Source organism: Lissotriton vulgaris, chromosome 2_1 (assembly GCF_964263255.1).
Source record: "Lissotriton vulgaris chromosome 2_1, aLisVul1.2, whole genome shotgun sequence".
NCBI classification, from domain to species: Eukaryota; Metazoa; Chordata; class Amphibia; order Caudata; family Salamandridae; genus Lissotriton; species Lissotriton vulgaris.
In genome coordinates, this window is record NC_141687.1 from 874,123,995 (window position 1) to 874,151,579 (window position 27,585).

The 27,585-nt window shown below is 45.4% G+C and overlaps 1 protein-coding gene across 1 annotated transcript in view; it reads left to right on the forward strand.

Annotated features, from left to right (window-relative positions):
* B4GALNT4 (beta-1,4-N-acetyl-galactosaminyltransferase 4) overlaps positions 1 to 27,585 on the forward strand; it is a 910,917-nt gene that overhangs the window by 695,454 nt on the left and 187,878 nt on the right. The window contains exons 8-10 of the mRNA XM_086956391.1: positions 12,643 to 12,721; positions 22,888 to 22,954; positions 24,049 to 24,192. Coding sequence (XP_086812517.1) covers positions 12,643 to 12,721; positions 22,888 to 22,954; positions 24,049 to 24,192 — 290 coding nt within the window. The remainder of the gene's footprint in view (positions 1 to 12,642; positions 12,722 to 22,887; positions 22,955 to 24,048; positions 24,193 to 27,585) is intronic.

A 27,585-nucleotide genomic window follows, 5' to 3' on the forward strand; every position in this document is an offset into this window, starting at 1 on the left:
GGCTGAATTTATAGTTTTTGGAAGGCTCCTTTAAGTTCGCAGTCCGGCTCTGTTAGGTGGCAGATCGGTTTTACACAATATTGCAAGTTATTTCGTTGTATTTGTGGTCCGCCAAGCAGTGGGTCCAGCGACCAGTCGGTGAAGGTTAAATACTTCCGGGTTAGTGAGGTGGCCTAGGCTTGAGGGCTGACGAAGGAGTGGTTCGGTAAACTTGTTGTTGAGATCTAGAACGCATAGATTGTCATGAGCCAACAAAATGTGCGATAAGTAGGCACATGCGCATTATCCCATGAAAAGGCACACTGAGGTAAAGCATGATGACCAATTTAACATAAAACAAATGGGAACACGCATTGGCATAGCCAATAGGTCTCGCATTTGGGACCTTATAAGTGTTTAGCCATGCACCAGTTAGTGTTGTTGCATGAAGGATATTCTGCTGCATAACTAAATACTTACAGGGTCCAAAAAGCGAGACCTATTGGCTATGCCAATGCTTGTTTGTTTTTTGTTGCTGTTTTGTTTAAGTTGCCAGATCTACAATAGCTGGACATGGTTTTGTTAACAGTTCTTTGCATTAAATGAACTTGTTGTCATTGCTCTGAATGTTGTTTCCATTCTGGTTGTAGGAAGCAGTCATTCCTGGGGGTGTGGGGGCTGCCGAGCTGTGCGCTTGCGCAATTTACAAGTGTGAAGTGAGTGAGCCCCAGGCAGCATGACTAACTCGCACAGGAGTTCATGCACTGCACCTGCATACTCAGCATGGTTTAAGGAAACTCAACCCACTCCCTCCCAGGCTTCGAACACCTATTTACCAAGAAACTCTGGCCTGCTGCACTGACGGCTGGTGGTGTGTGTGCCTGGTTAAAGCGTGCACTGACTGCAGGTGGTGTGTGTGCCTGCTGAAAGCATGCACTGACTGGTGGTGGTGTGTGTGCCCGGTGAAAGCGTGCACTGACGGCTGGTGGTGTGTGTGCCTGGTGGAAGCGTGCCCTGACGGCTGGCGGTGTGTGTGCCTGGTGAAAGCGTGCACTGACGGCAGCACTGAAGTGAGCACTGACAACTGGTGGTGTGTGTGCCTGGTGTAAGCGTGCACTGACAGCTGGCGGTGTGTGTGCGCCTGGTGGAAGCGTGCATTGATGGCGGGTGGTGTCTGTGCCTGGTGAAAGCATGCACTGACGGCTGGTGGTGTGTGTGTGCCTGGTGAAAGCGTGCACTGACGGCTGGTGGAAGCATGCATCGACGGCTGGTAGCGTGTGACGGCTGGTAGTGTGCTGGTAGTGCTGGTAGTGTGCCTGGTAAAAGAGTGCTCTGACGGCTGGTGGTGTGTGTGCCCGGTGAAAGCGTGCACTGACAGCTGGTGGTTTGTGTGCACAGTGAAAGCATGCACTGACAGCTGGTGGTGTGTGTGCCTGGTAAAAGCGTGCACTGACGGCTGGTGGTGTGTGTGTGCCTGGTGGAAGCCTGCACTGACGGCTGGTGATGTGTGTGCCTGATGGAAGCGTGCACTGACAGCTGGTGGTGTGTGTGCCTGGTGAATTCGTGCACTGACGACTGATGGTGTATGTGCTTGGTGGAAGCAGGAGCATTCAAAGTAATAGAAGACACAAATGAAACTGACGAAGAGGAGGGGGAGAAGGGAGGGGGAGTGCGAGCAGAGGAGCATGATTCACAGCTAGAAGACACAAATGAAGCTGACCAGGAGGGAGGGGGAAAAGGGAGGGGGGTAGTGCAAGCATAGGAGCCAGATTACAGCAATAAAAACACAGATGGCAGCTGTGCACGAGCTCGTGAACGCAAGCTGTAGGCCAGCAAACACCTCTGGTGGCACTTTTAAAGCCACTTACTAAATGTCTGGAAGCTGTCTCAGGTGAGACCTAAAAACAAATAAAGGTACCATATATAACAAGAAAGGCCTGCTTGCAGATGGCGCAAGACTGCTAGATAGCAGTCTTGCGCCATCTGCAAGCAGGCCTTTCTTGTTATATATGGTACCTTTATTTGTTTTTAGGCCAAAATGACAATAAATATTGGATAAAAAATAATTAGCCGTTAAGGCAAAAACATAAGTAAACTATAGAAGCCGAGATTAGTTAGTTACTTTACAATGCACAATTGGGAGTCCTGAATGAAATTTTATCTCCCTCTGTAACCGAGTCAGAGTACAGACAACACAGGTTATGAATACATTTCCGCCTATGTTCTTTTAGAAGTGGCCACTGAAGAACCAATCCGAACTAGACCCTAATACAGTTTGTTTGTCTCCACAGGACCACTTACAGACGTGTCCTCTCTAGGTGGGCATGCCAGCCTCGCACCTGATGCCTGGTTCTGGCTCTGCTCGAGGTCCTGTTGGAACCTCGATCGAGCCCACAACAAGCTGAGCTTTTCATGTGCTTCTTGCCTCCCTCGCTCTACCCAGGATGTGGCTTACACAAAGTTCTAGTCACGGCGTCGGCTCAACACCCTGTGATTCTGGGAAATCCCTTAATCTCTGTATGTCTATAAACAATGCATGTGTTCTTGCGTAATATAACGGGTGCTCATGTAAAGTGCTCCAATATCTTCGAATCGAAAAAAAACTGCAGGAAATTGGACTAAGAGGTAAAAACAAAGCTTTAACATAAGACAAATGATTCAAATTTACTGGCGGATTTGTTCAAAGTGAAACCAGAAAACCTTGATACATCGCAGTTTACCCGCATAAATAGTTATCTTAAGCAAATATTTTATTTCACCAAAACTTTTTTCTACATAATCACGTATGAAAGAACTTTCAAATGTGTGTGTTCAGACTTCCAGTTGTACAGAACTATTACTTTTAATAAGTACTAAGCAGAGCAGTGCTGTAATGTGCCCCATAAGTGTAAACCCTTCCACATGTTAAAGAAATTATCTTTTTTGAATTTTGATGAGACTTTATGATGTTTTACGTGATGTTTGTTGAGGGATTTTCATAGAAGATATTTTCAGAGCTCGACTCGTGCATGGGCTCGCCCACCTCCAGTCCAGACAAAGCACCTGACCTGTTTTAGGCAAACAGCAGAGCGTAGAAACATGTCCACTAAAAAGGCCTTAAGATAGGCATGCAACTCTCTTGATTTTAATCTTGTGGTGGAGAATATGAAAAAAGTATAGTTAGTCTAACTTTTTTTATTGTAGAACGGGAGCTTCACATTCCAAATTCACAGCCTTTACAATCAACATGGACCAATATCGCTATTGGCCTATGCAGAACTATCAGAACTATGTTCATATTAATTCGACAACTCCTTCCCACCATTTCTAACAGCAACTTCTGCTTATAAGGCTGGATTTGTTTGTATAATATTTAGCTTAGGTAAAACTCCAAGCACATCTCCGCCTGGATACCCTATCAGGTGATTAGCTGCGCTTTATAAATCCAGATTGATTGATCTCCGATTCAAAATAATGACCTTGCATGCAGGACGAACAGGTAATGTTCTACATAGCTAAAAAGAGACAGTGATTAGCTTATTTTTTTGTTTGAATTTGTTTATTGGGTTTTAGGTTGCATTTTTCATTCATCATGACAGTAGTTATAAAAATATAGCATTGCATGACCATAGGTACATAGTTACAGAGAGAATTGCTCAGCGGTCCCCCTCGTTCCGGGCTCCCATGGCTGTCGGTCGCCCCTAACCGTGCATACCAGTAGTGTTTACCGCGTGGCCCCCTACAGGATCACGTGTACACCCCTGAGGGGAGTCAGTACTGTCCGTGGTGAGGTGATGGACTCGTGGTGTGTCAATTGCTATTTGGGTGTCGCAGAGGGCACTGACTATGTCAGCATGATCCGCAGCTGCATGTGTTGTTGTTATCTATAGGTCCTCCCGATGAACCATAGGCGGGGGTAGTACCCCTTCAAATCCAAACTTTCTAACTCTTCAAAAACTTAGGGATGAACTGGGTGGCATGGGGAGGGGAGTCTAGGGGGGAGCGGAGGGGCGAGTCTCTGCACTACGGTATAGCTTCGGCGCCCCTGGGACGCAGGGAGCAGCTGCGCGTGGGGAGTTATTGGCACGTGTCATGTCGCGAAAGTCACAGGTGTGGCTACTTGCGATGTTCAGGTGGTGTTTGTGGCTGTGTCATGGAGGTGCGGGGGCTGGAGTGGCTAGGCGTGTCTGGGATTGCAAGGCCGAGGGTGGCTCTTGGGGGCGTGTCGCATGTGTAAATTTGTACATTAACTGAGCCCACTCTAAGGATATGGGGTGTTTGCGGTGTCCATGTATTTCCTCCTCTCGAAGAATCTCTTCCTCTGCCTTGCCCCACTTGTGTACCGCGCCTATCCATGCCGCTTCCGGTGGCCACGTGGGGGACCTCCAATGCATGGCTATTCCCCGTTTTGCCAGTAGAACGGCCAGTGAGAGGAACCGGCACTGTAATTTCTCGTTTTTCCGTCTGCGGAAAATCCCGAGTGTGCATGCCTCCCATGTGGTCATGGTTGTGATGGCCGTGACCTCTTCAAGGGTCCGAAGGACCGTGTCCCACAATCCTCGGAGTGTGGGGCAATCCCAAAACATATGTCTGAAATCCGCTCCCAGGGTTTGACAGCAGAGACACTCTTAAGTGAGTGTCCGGAAAGAATCCCTGCAGGCGGCGCGGTGTGAGGTAGACCTATGGAGGACGTTGAACTGAATATTTCGGAATCTGGCGTTTCTGGATGCTTTTTTTTAGGGTACTCCAGGGCCGTACTCCATTCTTTGTCGTGGACCACTCTGCCGATGTCCGTCTCCCACTTCTGGCGCAAAGGTTGAAGAGATGGAAGGAGTAGTGAACGCACCGCCTTATAGAGCCAGGTTACCAGGTGTCGCCCTACTCCCATGTGCAGAATCGTGTGGACCACTGGGTGGGGTGTGCGTTCCCCTGCGTCCGAGTTCCAATGCTTACGACGGCTGTCTATGGAGGAGGAATTGCCCGGGGGGGAGATCATATTGCTCCATTATCTGCGCAAATGTTTTCAACTGACCTTCTTCAAATAACGATTCGACCTCCGTGACAGACAATTCTGTCCAGACACGAAGTGTTCACTGAGTATAGTAAATGTCTCCTCGTGGGAAGCCCACCAGTGGCAGCAGGGGCGAATTTGGCGGTTGTGTTTTGGACATGCGGTGGACGCGCATCATACAGGTGCCGGCTATGGACAGTTGTAGGGGCCGAGTTCGTATGGGTTTAGTGCCTGGCAACAGCATTCAATGGATCGCTGGTTGTGGCATAGGGCCGTCGGCCGTGGTGGTCTCCCCTATGTGACGTCCTGCCGTCCAATATGACAGCTATTGGAGTTGGCCCGCCAGAAAGTACGCCTCGAAGGCCGTTGCTCCTAGTCCTCCCTCCGCGGGAGGCAGGTAGAGTGTGGACAGCGCTACTCGCCGCCGACCTCCACCCCACACCAGTTCCGTCAGGAGGCAGTTCAGTTCTGTAAAGAATGATCGTGGCGGAATCACCGGGAGGTTCGCGAAGTGATAAAGTAGCCTGGGTACCATGACCATTTTTGCCAGGGCCACGCAGCCAATAGGTGCCAGCGGGTGCGTTTTCCAGAAGCTCACCGCTGACCGTAGTCCGGCCAGGGCTTTACGATGATTTCCCTCGTACATGTCCTCTGGGGTGTGGTACAACCACACTCCTAAGTAGCAGGGGGCCACTGCATCCCACACAAGTGACCAAGCGCCTATTTGGGCTTCGAAGGGGGCCATATGGGGGCTAAGCGGGTATAAATAGGATTTCTCCCAATTAACCTTAAGGCCCGAGACGTCCGCAAACTCCTCTAATATTCTCCAGATGCAGGTCAGGTCGCTCGTAGCGTCCCTAACAAAGATTAAAAGGCCGTCTGTGTATAGGGATACACAGTGCCATGTATGCGCCAGGGGAATTCCCCAGGCCTCGCCCTCCTGTCGTAGGCGTATCGCCAGGGGTTCAACCGCCAGGGCGAATAAGAGAGGCGACAGTGGGCACCCCTGTCTGGTCCCTCTCTCCACCTTGAACTCCGGTGAGATGTAACTGCCCATCCGGACCCTGGACGTGAGATGTGAATAGAGGAGCCTAGTGTATGCAGTGAGGCGCGGGCCCAAGTTGTTTTTTCTGAGGACCTCGAACAGCTATGGCCATTGGAGAATATCAAACGCCTTTTCCAGGTCTAATACAAGGCATGCTGCATTAGGGAACTGTTCACGCGTCATGTCCTGGATATGAAATAGTCTGCGGAGATTGTAAAACTTGTTACAGTTTGGCACAAAGCCATTCTGGTCGGGATGGACATGCTGGGGTATGACCTGGGCATATCTCTCCGCTAGCATTTTACCTAAGATTTTGCAGTCCGAATTAAGCAGCGTGATCGGTCAGTAGGACGACGGGAGCTGGGGGTCCCTGTGTGGTTTCGGGAATGAGACGATCATCGACTCCCGGAGGGATCGTGGCAAGACCCCAGCTGTGAGCGCGTCTTCGAACATAGTGGCCAACCGTGGGGTAAGGTGAGCCGAGAATGTCCGGTAGTATTCGAGGGGGAAGCCGTCCATACCGGGGGCCTTATTCCTGGCTAGTGTTCCTATCGCTGCTTTGATCTCGGTAGGTTTTATTTTTTGGTCTAGGTCCTTCTGGACCTCCGGTGAGACTTGGGAGATTGGTAGCGTGAGGAAGAAGCTGTCTATCACGTGGGGGTCTCCCTGGCTAGGAGCTCGGTAAATATGAGAGTAATATGTGTAAAAAACCTGTATGATTGCGAGTTGGGAGGTCTGGAGCCGATCGGACTGGTCTGCGATTTCCGTGATGGGTTTCAAATCGGGATCTTGTCCAGCCAACCAGGCCAAAAGTGTACCTCCCCTGTTGCCCTCCCGGTGCACCCTGGTGGCGTTTTTTCTTAAGTTATATTTACGCAAGTCCCTCAATGTTTCAGCGTATTTTGTTTTGGCCTCCGCTACGCGCGTCTGGGCCGCCTCGCCGCGGTTGTCCGCTTTTAGTAGGGTTGCTAAGGCGCATTCTGCATCCTGTAGCGTGCGTTCCAGGACCTTACGCACCCCACCACCTGCTGTATGCAGTGGCCTCTCGCTGTGACTTTGTGTGCGTCCCACTCTATAAGGCTAGAGGATGCTGACCCCGCGTTTAGTGTGAAATGTTCCTGCAGGTGTTCCCCATGATCGTGTGTGAATACCTGGTCTGAGAGGCATTCCCGAGGGAGTTTCCACGTCGGCACTGGGGGGTGGGGTGGTTTCCATCTAAGGGTCAGTACGTGAGCGTCGTGGTCTGAAAGTACTCTCCCAAGGTAGTCTGTGTGTTGTGCTTTAGTATGCAGTACTGCCGAGCAGAGGAATCTATCCAGGCGCACTCGGAGGTCATGCGGGATGGAGTGAAGATTCCAAAAAACGTTTTGCTCTACGTTAGGGGCATACATGCTGCCTACTAGAATTGACTGCCTATCCAGTTGTCCCTCCAGTAATACATAGCGCCCCTCCTTATCTACAACCCTGGTCTGCTCTCTAAAAGGGACGACCGGTCTGACCCAAATCAATGTCCCCCCGGCAAATGAAGAGTACCCTGTGGCGCACACTATGCCCCTCCCTTTTTTTGCAGCCTTCCAACTTCCGCCGTCGTCAAGTGAGTCTCTTGCAGGAGTGCTATGTGGGCCTGCTGTCTTTTCAGATAAGCGTAGACTGCGTAGCGCTTACTCGCCGTGTGCAGACCTCTAACAATCAGTGTGATGAATGTAATGTCTGTACTAGGGGTTTTCGTCATGGGGGGTTGCTAGTCGTGTAGGTCAGTCTTCCCTCCGCCCGCAGCCCAGAACCAGAGCCACTCCCGCTTGTATATTCTCCCCACACATGTTTACTCAGAGACAAACTGTCCGGTCCTGCAAGGGTATCAGGGATAAATGGGAGGGGGGGGTAAATTAAGAACAATGCCTGGGAAACAGTCCCAACTAAAGGGGCCTATTGCTTGGCACAATAAGTCCAAACCGTACATCTCGTACTGTCTCTAGTTAGTTTGGTGCTGGGGGTTGGGACGGCTGCGCTGTCGTGGGTCCAGGGTCTGGCTGCCTGCAGCATCGTGTCTCTGAGTGTATTCGCTTCCGCTTTTACCTTAATCTGTTATTTGTGACGTCCCCCGTTGGTGAACCCGTCTGGGTGTCTTGGTCTTACCGACTTCCATGCTAGTCTCCTTCAGATGAGCGTGTCTGCCGTTTGCAGAGTTACCAGTGGTAGAGAGGCTGAGCCGTGTCTGGACGTGCGGCTGTCTCTCTGATCTTCTTCGTCAGATGTGAAGATGTGGGGGCCCGATCCTCTTCCAGTTGGACTTCTGTCTGCCGGACCTCCGTGGCCGCCTGTAGGGCCCTCCGTCGATCCGCTATAATCTGCTCTAGATCTGGGGCTCGTCTGGTTCTGGGAGTCGATGGGCGATTCGTCTGCTTGAGGGTGACCTTCTTGGATCGTAGTTGCCACCTGCTGGATGAGGAGCTCGGCGGCGTCGCTCCTCGCTCCGACAGATCCTGGTTGTGGTGGTCTAACCAGCGCCTCGCCTCCGCTGGATCTGTGAAGAAGTGTGTTGAGTCTTCATATATGATTTTGCGGCGGGCCGGGAAGTGGAGGGCATACTGTATCATGCGTTGGCGCAGGGCTTGCTTCACCGCCTGGAATGTGGCGCGTTGGCGCTGTACTGCTTGGGAGTAGTCCGGGAACACCATCACGTTTTTATCTTCCACCCTGAGCACTTTCGCTTGCCTGGCCGCCCGCAGGATCGTGTCCCTATCCTGGTAATGTAGCAGCTTTAGCAGGAACGGTCTGGGTGGGGAGCCAGCTGGTGGTTGTCGGGCCGGAACCCTATGCGCTCCCTCCACTGAGAAGAGCGGTGTGAGGTCTTGGGTCCGGGTGAACATTTTTATCCATGCTTCGATGTATTGAATGGGGTCCGTCCCCTCCACTCCCTCCGGCAGATTGAGCAAGCATATATTACTCCCGCGGGAGCGTCCTTCCAAATCGTCCGCCTTGCGTTCCAGGAAGTTAACTTTGTCCTGCAATTCTTTGATGGATTTCTGGTTTAGCTGGACCTGTGGTTTCAGTTCATGTAGCGTTTGCCCTTCCTGGTTCACCCTATCCGCCAGTTTCCTGTGGTCATCCCGTAGCAGGGTGATGTCTGAGGCCAGTTCTCTGAATTTGGTGTCCATGGACACCCGGGAGTGTTCGATGGCAGCTAACACTCTGTCGAGCTTTGTTGACATATCTGTCTCCTGCGGCGGCCCCCCGGTCTTCGGTTTACGCGAGGGGCCCGGGGAGGCCGAGCGCCTCTGGGCCGGCGCCGGCGTCGTGGTTAATGTTCTTTGAGGTCTCCCCATTGGTGGCGCAGGTGACCTGCTGGCTCGCTGAGGCCTACCAGAGATGTCGCGACCCATTTTTTCTCCTCCTGTGGGTCGTGCCCCTTATGGTGATGTCGTCGGGGGGAATCGCTCGACTCCGGTCATGCAGCGCTGTGCAGCGATATCTTCCACGTCCGATCACCCCGTTGGGCAAGCCGGGCGTCGCTTATTCAGGCGAGCTGGGGGGCCCCTCGCCGCGCCCCGCTGTGTGTTGTCTGGTGTACTCCGGGTCATCCGGGTGGGTCGGGGGCCGGAAAGACCTGTTGTCATCGACCGTGCTCCCCTATGTCGCTGCGGCACCACGGGGGTGATCCGGGTACTCCCGGAAGACACTGGGACCGTCGCCGCAGGTCTTCAGGCCTCCAGGGTCTCGCCGTCAGGCCCCTCTGCAAGGCAGGCTGGAAGGCGCCATTTTTGGGAGGACTGACGCCGCTGTTACCGCTCCGTCTCTCGGGATCCCCACTGCGGCTTCGCGGTCTCACGGGCGGCAGGGGCGCATTCGGGGGTGCTCTCGGGGACGTTAACTGGGGTCACCCCCGCGGGGATCGGCTCACCCGTCACTGCCGGTCCCGCAAGCTCTCCGGGTCTGCTGGTTTATCCGGGCGGGTCGGGAAACGGGAGGTCCTGTCACCGTCCGGAGTCGGGGCGGCAGCACTTACGGGTCGCCAAGGGTGTCGTCTACGGCTCGCCTGGAGCTTCGGGTCCTGTCACCAGGAGGTAGGCTCCAGGGTCCATTTTGGCTGAGTCTCGGTGTCGGCTGTTTCAGGTCATTCCGGGCTCACCGTGGCTGCGCTGTCCTCTGTATAGGCTCCGGGGATGTTTGTTGAAGACCCTCACTGAGGCGTGGGGCAGTTTGTGGTCTTGCTAGCGGTGTTTAGCATCGGTCTTGCGGGCAGCCGACCGGAGCACTAGGAAAGTGCGTCCGCCATCTTGGCTTGCTCGACCACGCCCCCGAGACAGTGCTTAGCTTATATATAGAGTTCATCTCTCTTAGGCTGACAAAGTGACATTGCATTTACAATACTGACACATAAACCATCGGCTAAACCAAAATACCACATTGGCATATCTTTCTGGGATCGGTGTTCTCATTAATTCAGCAAACACTTCCTCCATTTCTAGCAGATTCTTCTACTCGTGCAACTGGATTTACTTATATCGTACTTAGCTTGACTCAGGCTGTAAACACGTATCCGAGACACGATAAAGTGACAGCAGACACAGCAGATAAAGTCCTACATAGCTAGAAAGTGACAGTGCTTTACTTAAGTTCATATATCCGAGTCCTATACTAAAAACGTGTCAATGCTCTTACAGTCAATTATAATTTTCCTCAAATGTACCAGAGCAGTATAGTGTCAGTGGTTGCACATGAGCAGTTCAAATCTGTAAACACTGCTAAAGGGACACTGCAGTTAATTTATTTAATCAACCAGCTGTACCAGCCCCTACAGTCATTTAATCTAAACACAATATTAAATGTACCTCACAAAAAAAACTCTTATATTGATAAAGTGGTGGTGGTCCTTCATATAAACCCTCGCCTATGTAAGGTTTGTCAGCTGTGTTGAAGCCAATTCACGTCTTCGAATTGCACTGTAAAAATATACATTTCTGTGCCCCAGAAGTAAAGTAAAAGAGTTAAGCTACAGAATTTAGAATACATCATAATCCATTCTGATATGCCCAGATTTCCATTTTTTTAATGTATAGATAATGAGCTCCTTCTGGCATGGCACCATGATTCACGCCTACTGACTTCACATTTGAGCTGCCCATTCATCATACCTAGGGCTATCTGGGGATTTCCAGTTAGTGGTGCTTTGTGGCTCGGCTAGCAACATGGCTATAAAAATGAAATGTTTTGCTCATTGGTCTACTAAACCAGGTGCATCTGTCAGACCCAGGAAGCTACTTTCTTGGACGCTGGAATAACCTTCAGCATCCTTGTGCTGCCAGCCCGGAATACATCCCTCAAAAATGTTGTTAAAGTGCTTCAAGACCAAAGCATGCCTTAGTTTACCTTGAACATTCTGAAACCTGTTGAGTTATATTAACAGGTAACGGAGAACCATACTTCCTTTCAGATCCACACGAGGAAACAATAGGCATAGTAATTTGGATAACGGGGGGAAGGATGGGCGTTGGGGCGCAACTTTTCCCAACAGAGGATTACAAAGAGACTGCCATCTACTTTCCACAGATTTCTTCCCAGTGACTGATGGGAAAACCCCATTATATAGGTGAAGGTTCTATCACCTGTGCCACATATAGGACACTTCCACTGTATGCAGCTTTAATAAGATACTCTTTTTTAGTTCAAAAGAATTTTATTAAAGTATTAGAGAAGCATAACACAAAAATAAGAAAGAAAATAAAAATAACATATGAGCAATGCTTGATATACAGCCTAATAACTATGTAATCAGGAGAACAAATATGGTTCAAAATGTATAAGAAAAAACATTATTTAAACAGAGTAAAATCATATGAAGAAAAATAAGAGTATGCAGAAATAATGCAAAAACTTTAATACAAGATATGATCTCAAATGCAATAAATAATAAGAACAATGTCATGGAGGTTTAACTACTTCTTGCTGTAAAGGAGGTATACGTGAGGATCGCTGAGCGCTAGTATCAAGAAAGAGTGTGACAGGTGACCATAAGTGTAGACGTTTGGATGGCATGTGCAATGGATATACAAAGAAAGTGTTAGTCTATGATTATAATAATAAGATACTCTTGAATAATGAAAATAGGTGACAAATTATTTACGAACTTTCACACAGTGGTTAACATAGTTTCAGCAGGGAGGACGTGTGACTGTCTGTTTAGATACCTCTCACCCCTCCATATTGTTTGAAAATATGGTTTCCCACCTTTCAAGTTATGTGCCTTTTGTGTACAAATTGCCTTCCAGATTTCCTGTCATAAACTGTTGTGAAACATCCTTTTATTCCAGAGAAACTTCTTAGTCATTCACTTGTTGGAACAGCCATTGACGTCTTTCAGATCAACTACTTATTTGACTAAGTCATGGTTGTTTGTTGGTGAACATGCACTTTGTGCACCACTACGTCTCAGAGCGGATAGGAAAAGATTAGTCCCAATATTAGCAACTCCTTGTGTCCTGTCGTCCCGTGGCACACCGAGCAAATCATGTAGCACGTTGTGTAGGTGAATGAAACCATGGACCTTGTGTGTGCTAAGTCTTTTTGTGTGAACTTTCCTTCATGAACTCACCTTGGATATCACATGTTGTCTTTCTGCTCTTCACAGGCTCATGACGTCTCGCAGATACTACTTCGAGCTCATTCACAAGCAAGATGACAAGGGGTCAGACCATGTGGAAGTTGGAGTGAGTCATTTTGTTCTTCTGTCTAGTGTGTATGGAGTAGGAACCTTATTCTATAACACTTGTGTATGGAGCAGGAATCTGTTTTTATAACACCTGGTGATGTCTTAACTGTAGTGCACAGCTTGCCCTGACGAAGACCCATGGAATGCTTAGCCCTGTAGTTGAGTACCCCCAAAAGCGTTTTCCTCTTTCATTCCTCGAGTGATATTTAACAGATTGTTTAGAAATTATCGAATCTTGATGGAAAAAAATGTAGAAACCGTTCTTGCCAGTCTTATGTGAAAAAATAAGAATGCATCTCAATGTTATCTTATATTCTTTATGCTTATGGTAACTGCTCATTATTTATTTTGTGGGATAAAATCATGTATGCCTTAAGTTCTTTCAACCAATGTCAAAATCTAGTTTCCTTATCCTTTCTTTACTTTCACGTTCCACCTAGATTATTTCTTTACGACCTCTTTTTAACAAAGTTATGACTTATTTGAAGTGAAATCGCATGCACTTTTCTTTTCTGCCTTCGTCGGATGTAAAAATATTTATTTCTCGAACAAAGACCTCCTTCATGCAAACATCTGAGGTGTCTATAATTTTCTCCTCCCTGCTTTTATAATTCTTTACTATGACCTAGTTCAACCCTAAATACTAGTTTTTAAACATCTGAAATGAGAAATGTAATTTGCTTTAGTGTACAACAACCCCCTCTGGTTTAATACGTAAGTGTTTTTGCCTATAGCTGCGCTGTGGGAGAGCTTTCAACTATCTCTATATGGGCGGTTAGGCGCCGATGTCGCTTGAGGAAACCCCCTCCCTAAATCCCCTCATCAGAAACTATGAATACATCTTCAGTTGTTTGGGTTAGGGGTCGTAAAACCCCAGCCGTATTTATTAAACATATAAAATTGGAAAACGTTTCATGATTTTTATGCACAGTAACCTACAATTTTACATTTCCTTTTACAGTTACGTCCTAGCCTTAATTTAGTCACTAATACATGGGAGTTATCTAACCAGAACTAAGATTGTTCCTGTGCATCTATCAAAGGCATCTTCAGAGAGAGATCATGGCTGGTCCAGGGACACTTCCTCTTAGAACCCCTTTGTCCAATACCACATTGAGCATAGATTGGTTCCCTCCTTTTGGAAGGACCCCACCCGCCGATCTCCCATACTGTGAGTGCCTGTGCCGAGGGCCCATTTGCCTGCCAGGATACCTCCTGCGGGCACCCCCATACACTCATCTTCTCCCCCCTCCCCCCCCACCCCCCCAAGGGCCTGAGCTAGCTTGAGCCTACTGCACATGCCGGTGTGAGGTATGCGGGTAGGCAGGAAGTAAGGGCCACGTGTCAACAACCACCCACACCACTGCAATCTTCTTTCTACTTGCTTCCAGCACCCCTTGGAGGGTCCTGTGATGCCACTGTTACTTTGGTCTAAAAGAGGGGCCTTCATGGACCCGAACTGTCCCACCAGTCATGACCTCACCCGCTAACCAACATAAATACAACATGAATCTGACCTGTAAAAGATAGCACAAATATGAATGCAACATACTACAATCACCTGTAAGAGAAAGATGTGTTAGACTTGACATAGGCAGTTAACATGACTTCTATAAAGCCCAGATTACTTCACCAAGCAAGGCTACAAACCCTACTTTTGTCACTTCCCACCAAGCTACCTAGACCGTGCACGCAGCCGCTGCCAGTAAGAGGGGTGGGGCCGGCTGGGGGTGATTTCGAGAGAAGACCAAAAGGGAAAATTATTTATTTAATTTTCCCTTGTGGTTGTCTCTTGAAATCCCCCACCGCTCTTATCTGCCGCAGCTGCATGCTCCCCGTGGTGCCCTTTGCTCTGGGGATGGTGGGCAGGGAAAACAATCTCTCTAACCTGTGCCACTCCCGGGGGCACCACTCAACGAAAATGCAGGGAGGGCTGTGGCTGCACAGAGTAGCGGCAGCGGAGCATGCCGTGCCTGGAGGCATGTGGGTGGGGCAGTCACGTGGTCATGCTGTGTCCGAGTCGGTGAGCGGAAGAGCTCGCCCCCTCGCTACACCTTTTGTAGGACGGAGCTGACCACCTTGCTCAGTGTCCCCCCGGAAACATTTTATTGCTTCCTGTTCTGTGCCCCAGCCAACCAATCTTACACCTGACTCTCCCTGAATGGCTGCGGCAACTTGCGCCACAACCCACGGTTCGGACCCTAGCGTCATTGCCATATTCTTGGCTCCCCCGAAACGGGGGAACATATGCATTTGACTGGTACTGTTAGTCTTTTCCCCCCTTCCTACAAGGCACGGCTTCTCAGCTGTCCTTCAGGTTTAATGTTTAGTGTTGTTTTCAAAGGGGCTTTTATACAATTTCAGGTCGACTTCAGTGCCAGAAAGAACTCCACTTGATCAATTTCTTGCCGTCTGAAAGCCTGATTCCCAAAACTTTTTTATGAGTATGTGTCCCTTTTGCAAAATCAGAAGTGTCACACTTACGGTTGAAGTAAGACACAACTAAGCACAAGAACGTGTTTGAGAATCGTGCTCCTACATAAATTTGGTATGTGTATATGTTGTTTTTGCTCTTGTTCTGGCTTTTCAGGGTACCTGTATGCTAAAGATGTGGGGTACCAGGTCTGATCCTTTTGATTTGCATCTCGTAGGTTGGCATGTAAGTTAGAAAGTTCAAGATAATAGCCAATATTGACACCAAACCATCTCAAAAGAGGGGTTAGTGCTTATTCTGAACAATTAACTAAGGACAACTCTAAGCATTCTTAATGCACGTGTTTCCAATAATTCCTTAGTCTGCGTGCCGTAAGTACCCTTTGGAAGGCTGATTGTCATTGCACTATTTTGATCAGAAATATTTGTAGTAATAGTGTGGCCCATATGGATTAAAGATGTGGCCCCATTTACTGGTATCACCATTAAAATAAGAGCCACAGCTACATATAGTTAGGCTATCTGGTTTTAGGTTTAAACCTATAATAACTGATAAAACCCCACTGGAGGGAAAATATCCATCAATGATAGAAAAATATAAAAACTGAAAAAAACACATTTGCAACCACAAAATAAGTGCCATTCAAAGAAAGGAAAAGATGAGTGAAAGAGACATTTTTATTTCTTCCTGAAGGGGCCAAAACAATGTAATTTTGTTATACAAGGTAGCATCAAGAAAGACTGGGCTAACATTATTTTGCTTGAATTTTGTTGTTTAAGGATTGTCTCTTCTTCCTTCTGCTTTTTTTCAGTTTTGTAGTCTTTGGTTTAAAGGTGCAGTTTTTAGAAGCATGTTTTTGGTCTTATTTAGTTATTTTCTAAACTGTAGAGAATCGGAAAATATCAATATCATATTTGATGTTTTGGCTATATTTGATTTCACTGATGGGTAAAATGGCTGGTTTCATAAGAATTTTTCCTAATATGTACTATCACATTTATCCACAGACAGAGAATGGGTGAAATCATTTTATACATCAGCCCCCTTTTCTAGTGAGTCAGTATAGATTGCAAGTGAACTGCCAAATATCCCAAGCTTTAAACATTCAGTGCTAGATGAAGTGACAGGTATATGAGAAAAGAATGTGGTCACCAAGCATCTGAGATAGTGAGTGAAAACCTGACACCAGACGGTTGGTAAAAATGGAGCGCAGTGTTACTTGGAATGCTGCTGAAAAAAGTCCCTACCAAGTCCAATAAATATTGGACTGATATTGTTTGTATTTGTATTTATTTATTTTTTATTTATTTATTTAAAAATTTATAAAGCGCAGCATATACCCGTGGGTGTCTTGGCGCTATGACTTAGCTAACGATCTCTGATTAAGCAAGTGTCTGCCTTAGGAAATATTGTGCTGAACGGTTATTGGTCAAATAACCAGGTTTTTACCAGTTTCCTGAATTGGAGTAACGAGGGTGCCGATTTTATTTCCATTGGAAGCATGTTCCAGAGTTTGGCTGCGGAATTGATGAAGCATCTGTCGCCCCATTTAACCGTCCTGGTTCGTGGCACTACCAGTCGAAGTCTCTGTTCAGATCGAAGAGATCTTTTCGGAAGGTAGTGGCAAAGTTTCTGTTTGAGAAACGCTGGGCCAAGACCCTTGATAGCTTTAAAGGTGAGACACAAGGTCTTGAATCTAATGCGATTTCTCACCGTTAACCAGTGGTAGTTTCTTATTGCTTGCTTGGTGGACTGAAATCTGGGAATGCCAGATAGTAGCCTTGCGGCAGCATTTTGAATAAGCTGCAGTTTGGCCACCACCCGTGCCTGAGCATTTACAAATAGTCCGTTGCAATAATCAAGTGATGAGAGTACTAAGGAGCTCACCACTGTTTTCCTTGTACTCTCAGGCAGATAGGGCAGGATTTTTCTGATGATCTTGAGCTTGTAAAAGGCAGATGACGCTACCTGATTGGCATGGCTGGCGAAATTGAGATTGTCGTCGAAAATGATTCCCAGATTCCTGACCTTATGCACAGGTTCTGGGGGGGCTCCAAGAGGAGTCGGCCACCATGTGTTGGACCATTGTGGCGATAGTTTTCCAAAGATCATTACCTCCGTTTTATCTGAATTGAGACGTAAGCAATTCTCAGCCATCCATTCCTTGATGGCCACCATACCTTCCTGGAAGCTGGCAGCTACTTCCTCACCATCATTCTTAATTGCGATCACCAATTGGGTGTCGTCGGCGTATGAGGTAAGGCTCATCCGGTAGTTCTTGATTACCCTAGCTAAGTCCGACACATAGATGTTAAAAAGTGTCTGACTTAGGGATGAGCCTTGCGGAACGCCACATGGGAGGGCGAGCTCGGTAGATTGAAATTCGCCCAAGGTCACTGCTTGCGTTCTGTTCGACAGAAAAGAAGCCAGAAGCTCTTTGGCCATTGAGCGAATGCCCATTTCTTCGACACGGTCAATCAGGATAGCATGATTGACCGTGTCGAAGGCCGCCGAAAGATCCAGCAGGACCAGTATCGCTGTTCCTCCTTGGTCCCTGATGGTTCTAATGTCTTCGGCAGCCTTTATAAGAGCGGTCTCAGTTCCATGTAGTTTGCGAAATCCGAACTGGGACTCGTCCAGGAGGTTGTTATGTTCGATATACTCGGATAGTTGGCTATTCATAACTTTCTCCACTATTTTGGCTAGGAAAGGCAAGCTGGCGATAGGTCTATAGTTTTTGAGCATTGTTTTATCTAGACCACTCTTTTTGAGGAGGGGTTTCAGTAGTGTGTTTTTTAACTTGTCCGGGAAAATCCCGGATTGGAACATGGCGTTGCAGATTGGAGTGATGACTTCACTAACCAAGTCATTTACTGGAATAAGAATTTTAGGGGGGCAAGGATCTAGAGATGATCCAGTTTTTACCTGTCTCATGAGATCTTTTATCTCTTCATTCGTCACGTCCCTGAATTTAGTAAATGAGCAGTCCGGGATATTTCTTAATTGTTTAGGTTGTATGTTAGTATTAGATGAAATAACCGAAAATTCGGAGTAAATGTCATTGACTTTTGAGAAAAAGAAACCTGCTAAATTATTGCAGAATTCCTGTGATTGGGGAGGGCTCAGGTCTACCACTTTCCCTGACAAAGTCTTGACTACTTCAAACAGTTGTCGACTTGAATTTTTTGATTTTTCAATTTGCTGCTCAAAATAATTCTTTTTTTCCTCCTGAATCATTTTTTTGTAAGTGGTTAGTTCGTTTTTGTACTTGGCCTTACTTATGTTATCATAAGTTTTTCGCCATATTCTTTCCTGGTTCCTACAGATCTGTTTTTCCTTTCTGAGGGTAAGTAAGTAGTAATTTAGCTACCCATGTGAAAAACTTGTATGATGGTCTGTCAAAATCAATACCTTAGCTGAAGTGCTTCCCTGTAAGAGAACCTTGTCACTTGCTAGACGGTATGCTGAAAGCATCTTTACAATCTTCAGAGTTCATGAAGATTGCTATTGACTTTGTAGTCCATTCTGGTGCAGTAAACATGTATTTAGACCTCATATACCCTGTGCACAGGCACTATCACTGCAGAAAGCAAGCAATAATTAAAATTAAATTAAAATTCCATAAACTTCGGAAAAACACTGTTTCTGTTGTTTCTAATGGCTCAAAAATGTGTAACCACTGATAACCACTGTTTTTTAAGGTATTGAAAAAAACGGAGGAAACCCCACCAGAATTGACTAAAAATAGAAATTGAAAACAGGAAAGCCTATATATAGTCAATATGCACAAAGAAAATTGGTAAATTAAAACATTACTTAACTTTTTTTCCAGTAACACAGTAATGATCCCAAATCTTAAACATGTACAGAACCAAGATAAGGTTACCATGAACAAACCCTGGTCACAGCCTAAGGGTTCTCAGGAAGAAACAAGTGGTTACAGCCTGGGGGTTGCTGGTACGAGCATTAAATTGACCTTCCCAGTAAACCATCCTCCAGCCACAGCCGTGGACAAGCATATTGCAAAAAGCAGACTCACACTGAGCTTATAAGTGGTGCATGGATATTTTACTAGCACTCCCAGGCTTCGTGTGGGCATACTGGCGTCCATCTCTATCCATTATCTGGTGTATAGCCCATGGGAGTGCTTGTGCCTTTGGTTTCTAGTCCAGAACATTCTGTTCATTGCTCCTGGACTTTCTCCAATTTGTTTGGGGAGCCTGTGCTTACACATACCCTTCTTTTAGTTCCCATGCATACAACCATCCCTGCAAGCTACTTCTTCTTTGTCAGTAGCACAGAGAACCTCACAATTGCGCAATATCCTACTTTTCCCCCACAAGACCTTATGAATAGGGTAGCAGTGTAGTTCGTGGGAGGTTTATGTCCCCAGGCATACCCATTAGCACACATTGGGGATTTGGAGGTATTTGCTTTCTAAGAAGTCACTCAGTTCCTTCAGGATTTGGATCTTGGGAAAACCCCAAATTCAATGGCAGAAGGAATCTCTGATGCATTTCAAACAGGTGGGTGTTTGCTATTTCCCCATTTTATACAGTTTGGCCCTATCCAAATATGTTCAGTTCAAGACCTTGAGTTGGGTAAGAAGGGACCTTCTTCTGATAGCCATCCTGCAGATGCTCCAGGATGGCTACCCAATCTACGTCTTTGGATACTCCTATGTCTCTCGTCCACCGCTGCCCAAAGGACTATAAGGTTGTCAAGGATGTTGTTAGTTATTATCTTGTTTATGGAGGATACTGCCCCTTTGGCAAGTGGGCCTTTCAACATTCAAGTGAAGCCTGCCCAGTCAAAGACCTTTGCATGTAAAGCATATTTGAGTTGTGTATTTATCAAATTCTGTGTGTGAGATTTTATGTTCATCCTGTAGCCACTGAAATATTTTAATAAACTCACCCTCTATTATGTTTCCTCCTTTGGTAACGCCAATCAAGTCCTAGCGGGTGTATCCCTGTAGCATGAACACCTACTTCAACTGGTTTGCCTCCCATAGGGGTGTCTCCAGAGTAATCCCAGCCTTCCTTCCTGTATGGGTCTTTGCTCTATCCCATAGGGTGAGGGCCACCTGTGTAGGGGTTAAGTTATATTTTCCTGTCCCTCCCCATAGGTAGTGCATTCAGTTGGGCGCAGTATTGCTGCACCTCTTCAACCTGATCAATTAATCATCTACTGGGGCATTAATCCAGTAAATTCCCAGCCTTCAGCTGGAATGTCCAGTATGATGCGCTTAAGAGTGGAACATTTATTTCCCCGTTGTATGTGGATCTACACAGGGTTTTAAGTGCCTCGCTCGGAACGGACCCATCACAAAGCGTTAGTCAAATTTCCTTTTTACCATTCTCAACAAAATAGTCTTGTGTATTGAGAAATGCATATTTTGCATATATATAGAAGCTTAGGGAGACGGAAGTTTATTATCATTTGATGATGGCAGTTTGTCCTAGCAGTGTTAGTGGTATGTTTGTCTCTGAATGATTCATGGCAATGTAGTGGGAAACAGGTTCGGCGTGGAGGGCATTTTCCCCTCTGCGCGAATGCAACTTTTATGTTGGATGATGGGCTGCTATATCATCTAGGTGGTCTGCTCTATATATAATAAGTCACATTGGCAGTGGATGACATAAGTAACATTTGTGGTGTAACAGCTACTGAATTGTTTCATTGGGAAAGTCTGGGTATGCACTTTAAAATCTGTGGTGTTGAGTGTAAGTGGGCAAACCACACTGTTTTGGGACTTGTAATGTCCTACAACTGGAGCGAGGCCCCAGGTTGTGGTGAGAGATTGTGTATTGTTAATCTCACTGTCCCAGGTAATAGCATGTTGCAGATGGTCTGCTAGATTATTTACTGTTTTATAGGAGAAAAGGGGAGGTTCCAGTAAGGTTGTTTGTATACGCCGTATGTCCCAATTCCTATTCTGGCGTTTGGGTCTCATGGTAAGGAGGGTGTCCCTGGGACAGAACCATTTGCGTTTAAGTGCGCGCGAGACTAATCGTCGTGGGTAGCCATGGTGAGGGAGTTTGTCTGCCAGAACCACTGCTTCTTGAAAATTATCCTTTTCCCACTTGCAGTTTGTGAATACGGAGAAACTGTCTATGAGGAAGTCCGTCCTGTAGGCCAAGAGGGTGGTAACTTGAATACAAAAGGAGGGTATTTATTTCGGTAGGTTTTTAGTACAGCAATGTACCTATTTTCTCGTCTTCAGTATTTATGGTGAGATCAAGAAAAGATAAATCATTTGTTCTGGTTTCTTAGGAAAGCCTAAGGTGAGTTTGGAAGGGATTGAGCCAGTCAATGAATTGTGGTAGGGAATCTTTTCACCCTGCCAGAGGAGGAGAATGCCATCTCTGTATCTTTCCAGGACCTTATCTATGTCCTCGCCAGTGATTTTTCCTAATCTGTCCTCTCCTGCTGGGATATCTTTCCCCGAGCTAAATGTTAAAAGAGGTTTAAGATACTAATTGACAAGACGAGACTAAAGCTCTCAAGACCCCCAATTCAGTTCCTTGTCAATAATAGCCCTGTTAATTTAGGAAAGCAGATTTGTAAATAATCTGTTTTGAGATCGATATTTCATGCATTCTTTTATGCTACATAAGGACAAACAAAATGTTAAAGGGTAATGTGAAAGCTCCTTCAAAGCAGTCATGTCATTTCTACTTAGGAATGTACAAATGGCTGAAATATGTAAAGGAGAAACCTTGAATTCAGTGCATACATTTAGAAAGCGTTGCTATTCGGATGCCCAAATAGATATTTGTGTAACCTATCTGCCTAGGATGCTGTTAATAGTATCAGTTGATTCTACCCAATCTAATGATACTGGCTTTATAGAGGGCATTTACCCATTCGGAGTTCGTGAATATCAGAAAAGGTCCTGGAATGATGAAAACAATGTTACTTGTAATCCTGGTCCTCCATGATAGGATGCTTTGCCGAATTTATGAATACCCCCCCCCCCCTCACCCCCCTCCAGAATATCAGGGGAATGGTGAATTGAAAACCAATATTTATGCAGAAACAATATCACAGGGCATAACTTCAAGACAAACTAGAGCTCAACTGTTTGGGACTGTGACTTTAGGGATTCCTAAACCAGGCTACAGCCTTAAATGCACAGTGGGGTTTTTCAGTCTGTATTTAGTGGGGAAGCTATGTTAGTCTATCTAAGCATTGTATTAATTTCTCTCTTTTTTAAAAAGCAAAAATTGGTTAGAAAAGGTTGATTTGCCTAGGGGCAGGCTACTTCTGTGGGGTATTTGAATATTTTTTTAATCGTTTAAATTAAAGAAAATTCCATCCGGATTAATAGGCATATTTGAAATAGGTTATACATTTTTTCCAAATTAGCAGTTTCTCCTGTAAAAGTTATTCCAGATTTCTGCGAGCGGCAGTGATATTCTATGTTCCTGAATACAGCAAAGATTCAGATGATGGGGCACTACGATTACAAGTAGGTAGTTGTTTTTCTTTCTTCAGTCCGAAGTTTAGAGCCATGGCATGCACAGCTAACAGAATCCGGTCTCCTTCAGTCATGAATCCTTGGGTACATGCAGATATCGAATCACCTTTCATGCAGTTTCCAGGAGAACAATACTGTATCTTTTGTAAGGCGCTGCTTTCTTTACTTTGTGATACTCGTCTAGTTGGCTGAATGTTCTCAAACAATATGCTAGGCTGTCTTCATTTTTATTTTTCTTCTCTTTCAGTGGCGAATCTTCCTCCCCAGCCTGAAGTTTGAGGTCATTGATTCCCCTCATATCTCACTTTACACAGGTATATCTACATTATTTCAATGTGAGCACTTCATTCATCTCATATTTTTATTATTGTGCCAGCGGAGACCTCATTTACCTTCCTCCTTATCAAAGAATGCTGATCAGTAGACTGCATGTCTATCCCCATCTCAGAAGGATATGGGGCTGATTTATAGTTTTGCGGACAGAGGATATTCCATCGGTCTGGCAGAGGACTTTGCCCCCACCATTCCAAGGGACCTCCGCCTGTCGAATCTAGAGTTATCTGCCAGCCCCACAGACATCTGCTTAACATCGTCAAGAACCCCTGCCACATCGGTACATGTCAATGTTGTAAAAGTTTGATGGATGGCTCCGTTAAACAGGTTGGCCTCGTTACATTTTTACCGTTTTTCATTTTCGAAAATCGAAAAATGAAAAATGTATGATTGCCACACTATTGGAGATTTTTCCCATGGGTTGGGAGGACCATCCATTTGTCCAGCACAAGTCATGCTTACTAGCACTTGATTTCAGTTAACTGAAGATGAGCTCTATTAGTGGGCTTCAGAGTGGAACATGAGCACAGTTTATACATCTTGGAAGGCATGGTTTTAGCGAGCAGACTGCATATTTGGGAGTGGTTCTATTGAATACAATATCATAATCGTCAAAATTGCAGTTGCAACTTGGCAGGAGATCGAGGAAAAAAGACCTTGGGTGTACTTTAGGAACGCATTATGAGTGGATAACAGAGTGGAGGCTTAACTTGCATGAAAAGACGAATAGAGATGCGAACCTCATGAACTGAGAGCAGGGAAAGCCATAAAAATTGAATACATTTATTGGGAGTCACCGCGGAGGCCAAGGGATGGTTTGGGCTCCAATCTTATGGCCAAAGTATTGCATAATTGTGAGAAGGCCAGACGTTTCTTGGGAGGGTTGGCTGCAGAAATGTGTGTGATTGTAGCCTTAGTTCTTCTGGAGAGGTTAGATCTGGCTTTGGGCTGAGTTGTTATCCTGTACACTGTTCTCAATGTTAAAAGATTATTGATCAGTTTGCAAACTTGCGGAGTCCTGAGGTGCTCAAACTTAACTCTTTTTCACTATTACATGTGAAACTCTGTCTTCCAGATGAATCTGAGCTGAGAATGGATCAAGTAGAGCATATCCCCCAATCACTTGCAAGTCACTCCGGTAGCTACCGTTGGGAGGCCCAACAAGAGGTGCACGGCATAGATATGCTCAAGCCAGATCAACGGGACACTTTTTTTCTAAGTAAGTAGGAAAGAATTAACATACATCACAAAACAGAATGAATTAATGTATGGATATGTGAAGTGTTAAATTCTGAGACTGGAGCTGAAAGGATGTTGGGTGGAACTTGCAGGAGCAGTAGGGCAGTGGTGGGATTAGTGCCCAATTTTCTGACTGCACAGGTATAAGAGGCTACTGTGATATTGGCCAAATAATACAACCCAATATTCCTGATAGTTACACCACCGAATATCTCTTAAAGTAACACTTCTCGTACATTTGACAGAAACACCTCTTGGTTACTTATAAAGTAACACGAGCCCAAATACATCTCACTGTAAAGCTTCCTCAGTATTTCTGACGGTAACAGATAGCTGGATATTTTTCACAGGAGCACGCCAAGTATCTCGCAACCCCCCAATAATGTTAATAGTAGCATATCCACTGCTGCCCCATTATCCCCACTTCTCTCGCTCACGATTTTACTAATTCAGTCGCAGTAGATTGTTTCTGCCTGGACCGGATTATCATGTCTACTTTGTTTCCTCTTTTACTTTTCCCCTTGGATTAACATTCCTTCCTCTCACTGCGCTGATGCTCTTGCTCATTCTCTTTCGGCATTACTTCTCTTCCTACAAATCCTTCTTCTAGTCTACCTTCCTTAGAAACCTTCTTTCCCTTCTGCACTTTCCTCCTTTGCCTCTAACCCTGCAGTTGTTTCTGCTCCTTCACACTTGTCCTGAGAACCACCTTTTCCATCCGCATCTCTCTCTCTCCTCACTTCTCCCATGGAGCCCTTTTGCCTTCCTCTTATCTTCGGTATCTTCTTTTTCCTAATATACTCCTGAAGCTCTTGCTCATCTGTTTCTCCTGCAGATCTTCCTATTCTCTCTCATTCTTCCTGAAAATCTTAATTCCCTCTTTTCTACACCTGTGCTTCCTTATCTTGCTCTCCACTGTCATAACTTTCCGCCTTCTGCTTCCTAATTTTGGTGAGACTTCTGTAGTTCTGCACAGTGCTTCTTGGTATCCAGTCCTTGGGCTGTCCGGGGAATTTCATTTAGTACATCTGCAAAGGGTATTTTTTGCTCTCCACTTAATCAGACCAAATACAAGCTAATGTCCAGAGCCTCTGTCTGCTGATGATAAACTCACACACGCATACCTTCTGTGCTTCCTGAATAATGCCACTGTAGCCTAGTTTTTGCTCCCAACATAGCTGCGGGTAATATGCAACCAGAACACTGCCTGAAACATTACATGATCCAAAGCATTCTCAGAAAAGAACTCACTAGGACACTGCTTGAACAGTTTCAAAGAGTTACTAGAATAACCACAACGACCTTACCTGAAGAGTGGATTTCCGAACAGGGATTTTCTTAAACAGGAAAGAGCAAGAAAATATCCATGGGTGAGAGTGGCTGATACAGGAGCAGACCAAAATGTCCAAACCGGCAAATTGTCTGAGCATGGACCAATGACAACTGACAGAACATATGACAGAGAGACTTAGCAGAAACCAGTGCCCTTGGTCAGACAGCATCCACACACGACTGTGGACCCATAAACTGAGACAGATGTGAAAGATACTCAAGTAGGATACTACCCAATACGAACCTAAATGATATGAACAAAGAATACATTCTGTAGAACAGCATTCAGTATAACTTTGCCTCTCCCTATCCATGGTTGTTTCTCTTTCTTAGGATCTTCACTGATGTTCATAAACACTGCATATCTCCTCCTTTTTAAGACCTGTCTTTCTAAAATCACGTTAATATAGTTAAAAAAATATATCCGTTTAAACATTTAATGAAGTAGGCTTTTTGACCTCTAAAACTCTGAAAGGTCCTCTTTTAAAGAGAGCCAGTGAAAGAAACTTCATTGAGTTCATAAGCAACCCGCTTGCCTCTTCAAACGGGCAATGACCTAGCCAATAGGTCTCGCTTTTGGGACCTTAAGTGTTTATTTAGAAGTAATTTTGTTGCAGTGAGTGGTAAAGGAGTAGAGGGGTAGAAGATGGGCAGTAGAGGGGTGGGAGAATGGTAGTAGAGGTGTAATAGAGGGATAGAAGCAGGGTAGTAGAGATGTAAAAGTGGGTAGCAGATGTGTGGTAGAGGGGCAGTAGAGGTGTAAAAGGGTAGTAGAGCTGTAGCAGAGGGGTAGGTGAGTGGTTATCCAGTTATCAAGCAGTACACTTTGAAAGGCTATAGTTTTATAAGGACCATGAAAGGCTGTTCTCTCAAATAGTGATTCAGGTTAAATATCTTGCAAAGTAAACCTAGCAGTTGCTCACAAATTCCTGCAAAATATTAACCCCCCCCCCCCCATCCCCCTCCACCAATTCCCCAAATCCCAGTCTCCTTTCCTTCATGAAATGCCTCCAAAATGGCAATACTGAACTTTCATTTAGGATCAGACTTATTTTAATTCCTTACAAAAACATTAAGTGAACTTAGTTGTCTAGCTATGAGTTTTTTATTAATATTTTTCGAGCAGGTATGTGCCTTTCTCCCCTTTTTTCTGTGTAAAAATGCAGTGGAAACCCTGGTACACACTGACCGAGCGACAGTTGTTTGTTTATTTGTCTTCAAATTTTACTCATCTCGAAAGTTTCACGAAAGTTTGTTACACTTGCTACATTTCTGTTTGAAACAGTAAACTTTATTTCTAGAGAAAAACGATGCATGAAAGGTTTGACAGTGTCCTAAAAAAAATTGAAAGTAATGGTTGAAAATTAGACTTTATAATAATTATCAATGTTTGATCAATGGCTTTCTTATTCTCGTTCTGTCCTCTCAATGGGATTAGCATTTACAAGTTGTGTGTGTATATATATATATATATATATATATATATATATATATATATATATATATATTCACTGAAAAAACCATAGGTTTCACACCAGTTATAGTTAGGAATTAGCATTTAAAAAACCTATTAAATTCACTGACAAAACCATAGATTTCACACCATTTATAGTTAGCTGGAAATTTTACTGACATAAAACCATTGAAATTCCCACGTTATAGTTAGTTGGACTCACTATAACTTGCGCGCCTGTAATGCACTGCTGATGACGTCACATATTACATCACTCATGACATGGTCAGTGACATCACTCATGAAATCACTGATGACACCATCCAGTGAATGTGTGTCTTTCTGAAAAATAAATTTGTTTTATATATGTATTTGTAAAGGTCGATGGAAGAATAAATGTTTAAATAAGTGTGTAAATGGATGTTTTTTTTAAAAAAAAATTGGTTGGGTAACTGGCTTATTACGTGTATCTTAGTGAATACATATATTAGCGAGTATTGTTTAAATATTTAAATGTTTGTATCAGTGTTTCTCTTTGTGTATAAGTGGCTGCAGGGGTTGGTGACTGACTCACTGTTTGTATGTGTT